This window comes from Vombatus ursinus, unplaced genomic scaffold (assembly GCF_900497805.2).
Source record: "Vombatus ursinus unplaced genomic scaffold, bare-nosed wombat genome assembly UNPS02014789.1, whole genome shotgun sequence".
Taxonomy (NCBI): domain Eukaryota; kingdom Metazoa; phylum Chordata; class Mammalia; order Diprotodontia; family Vombatidae; genus Vombatus; species Vombatus ursinus.
Window position 1 is genome coordinate 23252076 of NW_020954567.1, and position 11003 is coordinate 23263078.

At 42.8% G+C, this 11003-nt stretch overlaps 1 protein-coding gene across 2 annotated transcripts in view; it reads right to left on the bottom strand.

Annotated features, from left to right (window-relative positions):
- The window catches only part of NMNAT2 (nicotinamide nucleotide adenylyltransferase 2), a 191817-nt gene that overhangs the window by 33840 nt on the left and 146974 nt on the right, over window positions 1-11003 (bottom strand). For both annotated transcript variants that reach the window (XM_027868532.1, XM_027868533.1), the window contains 2 exons: window positions 10642-10720; window positions 1939-2065 (listed from right to left, as the gene is read on the bottom strand). In XM_027868532.1, coding sequence (XP_027724333.1) covers window positions 1939-2065; window positions 10642-10720 — 206 coding nt within the window. The remainder of the gene's footprint in view (window positions 1-1938; window positions 2066-10641; window positions 10721-11003) is intronic.

The window sequence follows — 11003 nt, forward strand, 5'->3', positions numbered from 1 at the left end:
CTAGAGTCAGGAAGATCTGAATTTAAATCAGATCTCACACACTTACTAGCTGTGTGACTCTGGGCAAATCACTTTACCTCTGTTTGCCTCAGTCTCCCATCTATAAAGTAAGATAATTATATCACCCAATCTCACAGACTTATTGTCAGGATCAAATGAGATATTTGTAAAGAGCTTAGCACTGTGCCTGGTACATAGTAGGTGCCATATAAATGCTTATTCCCTTCCCAGGTACAGGGATCTTGAACTCAGAAGCACAGTTCTATGCATTATTTCTCATGCATTGCACACCATCTAATAACAGTGATATCCAACCTACCTTATGGCTAAGGACACGTTCATCTCATCTTCTGCAAAGCCCTAAATACTCCTTCCACAAAAGCTTTATAGACCGAGGTGACCAGACACCCTGGTTTGATTGAAATACTCTTATATAAATCCAATACAAATCTTGACAATTTGTATTGGATTTACAAGTATATTTTTAGAATGTTCCTGACCCCAGGTAAGGATAGGCAGCATGGCTTAGTAGACAAAACAGTGGCTTAGGAGTCAGGAAAATTGGTTCCACTCCCAGTTCTCCCACTAAATAATTACTAGGGTGACCTTGGTCTAATATTCACCTCTCTGGCTCTCAAGTTTCCTTGAGTAAATGAAGAGATTGGACAAGATATATTCTTCATGCCTGTGAAGGTTCTAGGATTCTCCAATCAAGGACAAACTGAATCATAGTTATACTTATAAATGACCATATTTAAACTAAGTTATTAATAATATATTTCATAAGGTAATTTGTTGGTTTTTTTAGTTTGATATCCAGAAGCCTTGGATCCATTTCAGGGAGCTATCCTGCAAAAGGCACCCTCCAAGTCCTGGGGGTTCCAGAGACAATGACAGATCCATCCTTCTCCCTTCTCCTCCCCAATTAGGACTGAGATTTCCAAGAGCCTCTTCCTCAAAAGCAGAGTTTGGGGGCTCAGGCTTAGAGCTATGCATAAGAGAGACGGCCTGAGTCTTCGCATCTTCTACCCCATCACCCTGGTATTTATCCAATAGTAGCTGGTTGAAAATACGGTCACCAGGGGGCAGCTAGGTGACTCAGTAGACAGAGCTATGGCCTTGCAGTCAGGAGGACCTCAGTTCAAATCCTACCTCAGACATTAACTGTGTGACCCTGGGCAAGTCACTTAACCCCGATTGCCTCACCAAAAAAAGAAAAAAAAGAAAAGAAAGAAAAGAAAATATGGTCACCATATCCTGGAGACTCTAGTGAAGGTCCAATGGGCAAATGCTTTCTTTCACTGTGAATCAGTAAACTCTGAACAAGACTTGAAACCCCCTATCAGAAAACTCAAGGGAGGGTCCACATAATCCCAAATAAGTGTTCATGTTTACCCACCCCGACACAAGTCTTTCCCAATCACTTTTTGATTAAAACATGCTCTTAAACAAATGAGACTCCCCTTCACAGGGTCTTTAAATGGAGGCCCCATAAGTGAAGAAAACTGGTCAGGATTCATGTTTTGGACAAGGATTGAGTTAGATGGTCTTCTACCTCTTTATTCTATAAGATTCCAATTCTGTGATTTACCAGCATGGTAATCACTGTCAACAGTGTGAAGCAAGGGGAACGTGGTTGGAGAGACCTAGAGAAACCTTTTTATTTTAAGGATATCTAAGTTCACAGTATCTAGTTACCAGAAGAGAATCCACACTAACATCTAACTTACAGAATTACTCTCGAATGATGATTCGAATGATCTAGCACCAATAGTATTGGGGCTCCAAAGAGAATCATTCCCTCTTCTATTCCAGATGCAGAGAAGCTTTCTTGCTTTTCCTCCATTCTCTGTACCTTCCAAATTTGGGATCATTTTCTTGGCGTACTTTTTAATTTCAACATTCTTTCAAGGCCTCCCCCTCTGCGACAGGACCTACCTGCAGTGGGCTTAGTGGGCACATTGTTGTTCTGATAAATGGGCTGGGATGTCTCATGTTGTGGCTGTCCAATTACTGGGGTCATGGAAGGTGTGTTGACATTGGAAAGGATGCAGCCGGTCACTCTCTAGAGAACAGGAAAAAAACTCAGAGTCAAAAACATCACTAAAGAATTTGTTAATGAAAGAGAAGGAATGGTACAGTGGGAATGAGAGCACTAGCTATGGATTCAGAGAACCTGGGTTCAGATTTCACTGATATCACTTACTATCTGTGCAATCTTAGGGAAGTCACAATCTCCTTGGGCCTCAGTATCTTATCTGTAAAATCTGGGGGTTGGAATAAATAGCTTTTAAGGTCCCTTTCAGCTTTAAATCTATGATCTTATAATCTATGAAGGAAAATTCTCATTTATCCATTATATATATATATATATATATTTATGTGTGGATACATACATATACATATGCATACATACATACATATATATGTTTTGTGACCCCTCTCCCCCAAGCCAGTTTCCAAACTATACAATTAATGTTTCATCTTCATATAGTGCTTTACAATCACTTAACAGGCATGCATTAAGTACTAAGGGCTGGGTACTATGCTAGGGGTTGGGGACAAAAAGAAAAAGCAAAAACATCCCCTACCCTCAAGGAGTTTACATTCTAAATGGGAGACAACACATGCATCAATTGGTCCGTTTAAGATATAGGCCAAGTAGATACTAGGCAACCTTAGAGGGGATGGTGCTAACAACTAGGTGGACCAAAGAAGGCCTCCTGAAGAAGGTGACATTTGAGCTGAGTGTTGAAGGACAACCAGGTGGAGGTCGGACAAGCTCTAAGAGGTGGAGGTGGGGGAGGAAGGCATTCCAAGCATGGTGAAGAAACAGGACAAAGGGATTGAAATGCTTTATGAGACAGTTTATAAGACTATAAAGTGCTTTTTTAAAGATAACACCATAACATAGGTAATCCATGGATTATTTTATTTTATAGATGTGGTAACCAGGCCTCAAAGAAATGAAAGGATTTGCCCAAGGTTGCCAAACTAGTAAATGACGAACTGTGGCTTGAACCCAGGACCTCTCATTAAAAGTCTAGTGCTGCTCTTACTATACTGTATTGCCTCTCAAGTCAGATAGGACTTAGAACCTGGTACAGAGGACGGCAATAATTTGCCTGAGCACATTCATCGATGTACATAGGTGTGTATTCCAAAGCCAAATGCAAATAATTTTTGCATTATTGATTGTTTTATATTATGGCATCTGGGTGGCATAGTGAATAGAGTGCTAGGGCTGAAGTCAGGAAGACCTGAGTGCAAACCTGACCTCAGACACTTATTAGCTGTGAAACCTAGGGCAAGTCACTAATCTCTGTTTGCCTCGGTTTCCTCATCTGAAAGTGGAGATAATAATAACACCATGGTTGTTGTGAGGATCAAATGAGATAATAATTGTAAAGTGTGTAGCAATGCTTAGCACATAGTAGACTCTACAGAAATGCCAGCTATAATAATAATAATAATGATTTATTATGTATAAGTTCACATTATATTATAATTTTTATTATAATAAGTTTTATTATATTTATAATTACATGGTATATATAGCAACAATTACTATTATCTGCGCTGCTTCTCAATTTCAGTAAATATTTAGTAAGCACCAACTAGGTACAAGGCACTACGGAAATAAAACCAAAAATGGAGAGTCCCTGTTGTCAAAGAGCTTCCACTTAGTTGAGAGGATACAACATGCACAGATAAATAAAATGGAAAGTAATTTGAAGAGGGGGAGAGAACACGAGCATCTGGGGATGTGAGGAAAGGCTTCATGAGTCGATGGCACACGAAGTGCACTTTGAAGGCCTCTGAGAGGCAGGGTTGAAGAGTGAGTGCATTCTAGGCACAAGGCTGGATTGGGGTGATGAGGTAGAAGAATGTCAAGTTCAAGGATTAGTTAGTGATTCCATTTGGCTGAAACTCATCCTTCTCCAAGAAGGACTTCAGGAAGATGATGTCTTGACTTGCAAGTGAATTGGATTTAAGTGAGGCAGGGCTGTGCAGAGTCACCAGCCTCACTCTCTCCTCCAGAGTCATCTGGGTCCAGTCAGAACGACTGTACATGCCCCCAGAGGCAGTGGGAGACCTTGGTCTTTTTAAGCTAAAATCTTTCCTAGGTCTCAGTTTGTCTGAGGCAATGCCCATTCAGTGATTAAAGTTAGGTAAGAAATGAGGCAAAAAATGTCCTCTTTTACCTAGTTAAAAAAAAAAAAAACAACAATCTGGGAGGGGAAGACCCTTGGGGTTTCTGGCTAAGGCAGAAACAGGTGTTATTTATACTCACTCTGAACCTTCTGGGCCCAAACAATAACCAAGTGAGGCTTGGGCTGGGACCTATTGATGGCCATTCAGTGAAAGCCAGAGTGGTGAGGGTTAAAGGCAGGGTCAAGTAGCTCCATTTGAATCCCACTGGATTTTATCAAAGCCTGGGATTCCAATGCTATATTTCAAGAAATCGTAAATGAAACTACGTGGGGCAAAAGAGTTAATTATCCCAGTTTTTTTTTAATGATAGAATAAATAAGTATGGAAGAGAAAAAAGAAATCCAGCCCATAACCCTAAGATATCTTGTGAGGGGCTAAACTTAGTGTGTGTCACAAAGAGTAATGTGAAGTAAAACTAGAAAAAACAAGCTGGAGTGAGATTATGGAAAGCTGAGAAGCTTTTTAGTTTTGTTTTGTACTTATCCTAGAGACACTAAGGAGACACTGGAGCTTATTGAGCAAGGGAGTGACATGGTGAGATGTGTCTTGGGAAGATCATTTTGGCAGTGGTATGATGGAGAAACTGGAGATGGGGATGTTTGTTGAGATGTTATTTCAACGTCTTACAACTTCTGTTACAGTACCTGGAGAGTTGGCCTCAAAGTCATGAGGACTTTTGTTCAAATTCTCTCTCTAACCATTAGTCTAGGCAAATCATTTAAGCATTTAGTATTCTAGGAAACGCTACTCTAAACCTATACATTGCAGAGGAGGTATGATACTGGATGTCCAGATTCTACTACCAGAAGATCCTAAGTACCCCAGGGACTGGGAGTGACCATCAGGGGGCATATCCTCCACATGCATCCCTGAAAGCAGGATAGCTGTTGAATCCTACTGGACAGATGGAAAAGTGACCATTTATCCAGTGGCTTCTGGGTGTTAGCTACCATGGATACCATCTTTGGGCCAGGGGTGTGACTCAACTCGAAACAGATCATGGAAGCATAGATTTAAAATTGGAAGGGACTTTAGGTCCTACATTTTACAGAAACTGAGAAAACTGAAGCCCAGAGAAGCAAAGGCCCAAGGTCACAAAGAATGTGCTTGAGATCTTGACAGAGGTTTTGTGGTTCCAGACTTTTTCAGGAAGAGGTCTCTGAAGGGAGAAAAAGATTCTGGGAAGAAGTCAATATGTAGAGAAATCAACATCTCGAACATGTCCCTATGCCCAGTTTACTACCCTAGAGATTTCAGGGAATTTCCCCTTGGAGTGAGATCTGGGACTCTCTCAGTTGAGTTAAAATATCTCATTCCTAGTGGGAAAGGGAGCTCATTTACTCTGTGTATTGTCTCATACTATGAGCTTGGATAAGTGGGATCATTTACTCTTCGTTACAGGTGGTCTTTGTGGAGCTGGTATTTGATGGGAAGTGAATCAAGCCTTCAATAATATAACTTGGGCTACTCTTTCCCTGCTAAAGGAAAGCAATCAGGAGCACAGCTTGAACCTAAAAATTATTTTCCCTAGACTAACTGTGTTTAGGGGGGGACAGATAAATATAATTCTGGTCTGCTACTCTTTCTTTGAAGAGAGAAGAAAGTCAGCCTCTGGTGCCAATCTCCTGCTCACTCTCCTGACACGAATGAAAGTCTCCCTAGAGATACATTATATTTATGTCTCTGTGAACAACATCTCAACAGATCCATGTGGACACACATAACCTATCTACATGGTCAATATACATACACATACCCCTACAGGGTAGTAATTTTCCAGGTGAGAGGAGGAAACAGCAGGGTCATACCACCCCTGATATTCTCTCTAATGACCTAAAACTATAGGAACTTGTCTGCAGAAGTCACCTGACCCTGGGAATAGGTGTCTGGTTTTTTTTTTTAAATAATCAGTCTAATATTTAGGAAAATTTGTCCTTTTCTCTATCTCACTCCTTCCTGTTGCAATATTAGTCCTTTCTGGCTTATTCTTCCCAGGGAAGATCAATCAGGCACTGTCTTGGACACTGGGTGGAAAAAGAAATGGTTTCCAACTCTCTATCCCTGATCTCACCATCCAGGTCTACCCGCATTCTCGTTCAACCTCTTTATACAGATTCAATTTCTCACCAGTCCTGCGGGTGTGAAGCTACAGAGCCCAGCTGCCCTGGGCTCCTCTCCAAATGCAGGTGTGAACTATTAAGATCAGTTGTTGCCTATTTCTCAGGTGGAACCCTGTGGTGAGCCAGGAGCTCTGGCTACATGCTATGAGCTGTAGAGGACAAGGAGATGTGAGGAGACAGCTCACTGTTCTCCTGTCTAGGCAGGGGGTTGTCAGTGACCTACATTCTCCTGCCTACCTGTCACTGCTACAGCTGAGGTGTTTGGACATTTCCTTAAGACTCCAGCAGGGATTAATTCAGCCTGGACTGATCCACCTGAAGTGGGGGTGGGGTAGAAGGAAGAAATAGTGTGGGCGAATCCCTGAAGGAGGGCTGTTTGATTGATGCTCAAATAAGTATCTTTGAGATTTCCAACAGCTTTGTTGTTTGGTCATTTTTCAGTCGTGTCTGACTCTTTGTGATTCCACGGGTTTTCTTGGCAGAGATACTGGAGCGGTTTGTCATTTCCTTCTTTAGCTCATTTGACAGATGAGGAAACTGAGGCAAACAGAGTTAAGTGACTTGCCCAGGGTCACACAGCTAGTTAGTGTCAGACGTGAACTCCAAGCACAGTGCTCTATCCACTGTGCCACCTAGCTGTCCTACAACAATAGTCTACCTGAAATGAGGCTATGTGGAGTGTGGGCAGGTCAGAAAGGGAGTCCTACTCACAGTCTGATGCAGTTGTTGTTGTTGTAGGTGCTATTATTAAGTTAAGTAACCTGCTCAGGATCACACTAGAGTTAATAAATGTCAGAAGCTGAATCTGAACTCAGGTCTTCCAGATTCTAAGCCCAGCGCTCTATCCATTGCCACCAGCTGATTTTATCACTGACTCCTTCTAATAGCCCAGTCCAGCCCAAAACAGGTGCTGAGCTAATCTGCAAAAATGCAAAAACTGAGTTCAGATCCAGCCTTTGACACTTACTAGCTCTAGTGTGACCCTGGGCAAGTCACTTAACCTCTGTTTGCCTCAGTTTCCTCAGCTGTAAAATAGGAATAATAATAGCACCTACCTTCCAGGATTGTTGTAAGGATCAAACGAGGTATGTGTAAAAATACTTAGCATAGTGCCTGGCACATAGCAGGCCCTATATAAATGCTTATTCCCTCCTTCCCCACCCACAACCATTGCAGGGTCTAATGGTGTCTCCCAGCAAACCAGGTTTCTGCCAGGTAGCTCTAGTTCTCACTGTTGCCATGGCTCATTGCCTCCTCCCTTCCTTCCTGGGCAATCCCCATCCCTCCTTGCATTCGTCTTGTTGAACTGGAAAGCCCACTTAAGGTTGGTCATGTGTATGGACAATCTATAGTTAAGGGTTCTTAACTTGGGGATCCATGAACTTGTTTATTTATTTTTTAATAGTTTGATAGTTGTGTTTCAAAATAATTTATTTCCTTTGTAATCTTAGGTATTTTAATTTACACGTTTAAAAACATTCTGAAAAGGGGTCCTTGGATTTCACCAGACTGCCAAAGGTTTTGAGATGTGATCTGAGCTCCCCTGCCCTCCACTCCTCATGGCCCTCTGCCTAAAAGCACTGAGCATACCCTATGTTGCCTCAACAAAGTTAACAAATATTTATTGATTGGTTGATCATGGGAGCATAGAGTTAGAGTTGGAAAAGACCTGAGAGGTCATTTCGTTGGACTCTCTCTTTTTACAGAGGAGGAAACTGAGGCATAGAGAGACAAAGGTAATAACTAAAATATAATAAAAGGCAGGGACTGGAGCTGAACCCAGGTCCTCTGACTCCACATGAAGCATTCTTCCTTTGCCTCTTTGACCCTGTGGCAAATTTAGAAACATCCAAGTGTGTTGTAGAATAATAAAAGCCAAATAATCCAGCCATTGAGACAGGTGGAGGGAGAACTTGGTTAGTACAGTTCCCTGATTTATGGCCTATGGCAGTTAGTGGCCAAAATGAGAGGCCGGCAGAGAGGAGGGTGTGTGTGTATGTGTGTGTGTGTGTGTGTGTGTGTGTGTGCTGGAACACAGTTAGCTCAGGGAAGCTGTTCTTCCCAACACAGTAATGATCACACAGAATTGTAGAATTTTAGAATTGAAGACCTCTCACTAGGTCATAGATTTAGAACCAGACGGGACTTTAGAGGGCATCTAATCCAAGCCTTTCATTTTATAGATGAGGCAACTAAGACTCAGGGATGCTAGGTTACTTGCCTGAGGTCACAGAGGAGATAATAAGTGACAGGGGCAGGATTTGAACCCAGATCACTCCAGAGACTATGTTCTTTCCACCATAACATACTACCTTTCAGAAGTCTTCTAATCTAACTAAGGAGATCAAGAAAAACTTCACAAGGAAATGAGCCTTGAAGGATTCTGAGTAGAAGTGAGAAGAGAGCATTTCAGGTAATAGGGCTATCTTATAGATATGCACAAAGGGAAGATCATAGACTTTTAAGTTCAAGGAGTAATTGGATACTTCATTTTGGCCAGGACATAGAGAATGTGACTGGAAGGAAGGTGAAAGAAGGCTGGAAAGGTGGGTTGGAACCAAATCACATCAGGCTGAGGTGTTTGTATTTTACCATAATGGCGATAGGGAGCCACAAAAGGTTCTGTGGAGAGGCCTCTCCCCACAGTTCCTTCTCTGGCTGCCTTTTCTTCCTGTTCCCCAAACACCAGAAGTGGCAACAAGTCAGAAAGTGGAGGGCAGCTTCTGATTAAAAGTATGAGTGTGATGAAAGATACTGAGTAGTCTGGATAAGCCAAGTCACATCTCTCTGGGCATAAGGTCTAGGACAGAAACATCATCTGAGCTTATCACAACCAATTCTTTTTTTTTTTTTTTTTTTTTTTAAGTGAGGCAATTGGGGTTAAGTGACTTGCCCAAGGTCACACAGCTAGTACGTGTCAAGTGTTTGCTCTGAGGCTGGATTTGAACTCGGGTCCTCCTGACTTCAGGGCCAATGCTCTATTCACTGCGCCACCTAGCTGCCCCAGCCGATTCCTTTCAAAGGTGAAAGAAGATACAAGGGGTATATGTGACCACTAAGATGCGGCAGGGTACAGAAATAGAGCCGCTGTTTTCCTTTATTTCCACTAAAGAAAATTGCCATTGAGTCATCCAACATTCTGGTGTCATTCTCCATTTCTTCCAACATTCTTGGGCTTTCTGTGATCTGTGAACTATGACTCCTACTGTATGAACTATAATTCCCATTATAGGGTTAGGTAATGTTGAGGTAAAGAGACTGTTTCTCCTGAATAGGCAAGACAGTTCTGGATTTTGCTTGCCTGTCCTCCCTGGCAAGTCGCATTCCCCAAAATATCCTGTATTAACACAATATGCTCACTGGATTCCAATTTTCTTTTCCCTTCTGACTTTCTTTTCCAATTTTTCTCTTTCTCATCCCCCTCCCATCCCCAATAGGGTCCTGTAAGTATGGTACCTATCTGACCCCAGATCAGAGTTGCATTGCAGCTGGAAAGGAAGGGTCTGACTCAAAGTCTCTGCAGAAACCAAGGCCCAGAAGGTGGTATACTTTCAGGCCCCAGTCCCAGCCTCCTTTCTTTCCCTGGTCCTCAGCTCTCCCCATATTCCAATCCATGGGATTTGGTTTGAAAAACTAAACAAAACAAAAAAAGTTTTATTTTCATGCCTGGTGCTAAAATTGAATCACTCCATGCCAGTGACATTCTCCAGCCCCCTCCCCTCACCAGCTCAGGATTTGGGTTCAAACTTGACCTCTGGCCAAGCACAGTGGCACATGCCTGTAATCTCTGCTACTGGGGGAGACTGAGGTGGATGGATCCCTTGAGTTAAAAGACCTCTGAATCGTAGCTGGGCTCAAGCTGATCAAATCTATGCAATGAATTCAGCACTAATATAGTGAGTACCCCCACCTCTACCCAAGGAGGGCTGCCCCACTGTCTAAGGAGGGGCCAACCAGTCCAGGTTGGAAAAAGGGAGCAGGTAAAAGTTTCTATGCCAATCAGTATTGGGATTGGTCCATGAATGGTGGCTGCACTTCCAGCCATGGCGAGTTAGGGAGGCACAATCTCAAAAAAAAAAAAAAAAATGTACAACCCCCTCCTCTGATGCTTACTACGCCTGTCACTTTGGGCAAGTCACTTAATTCCCTGGGCCTCCATTTCCTCAGAAGAAAAGTGAGGAGAATTAGAATAGACAGCCTCTGAGGACCCTTCCTGCTCCAAATTGTGCCTTCTATCATCCTATGGTATCATCGTACTGCTGAGACTTTATGATGCTGTGGAAGCCTGACCCCTGCCGTGGCTCACCTTCATGAGGTCCCGGTGGTGTTCTAGCACGCTGCAGGTTGTCTGCCACGTGTCCTGATAGCACTCCCAGGGGTCCACCCTGCAAGAAATCAGGAGACTTTTTCATTTCCACCCCCAAAGTTTCTCACCATTTTCCTGGTGTCTACTTTCAGTACTTAAAGCCAGCATTTCCATTATGATTTCTCTATTAGCAATCTACTTAGAGAGGGAGGGAGGAATGGTGAGATAGATAGCAGATAGAAGGGGGAGGGAGGGAGATGGGGAGAGAGAAGGGAAGGAGAGGGAGAGGGAGAGGGAGAGGGAGAGGGAGAGGGAGGGAGGGAGAGAGAGAGAGAGAGAGAGAGAGAGAGAGAGAGAGAGAG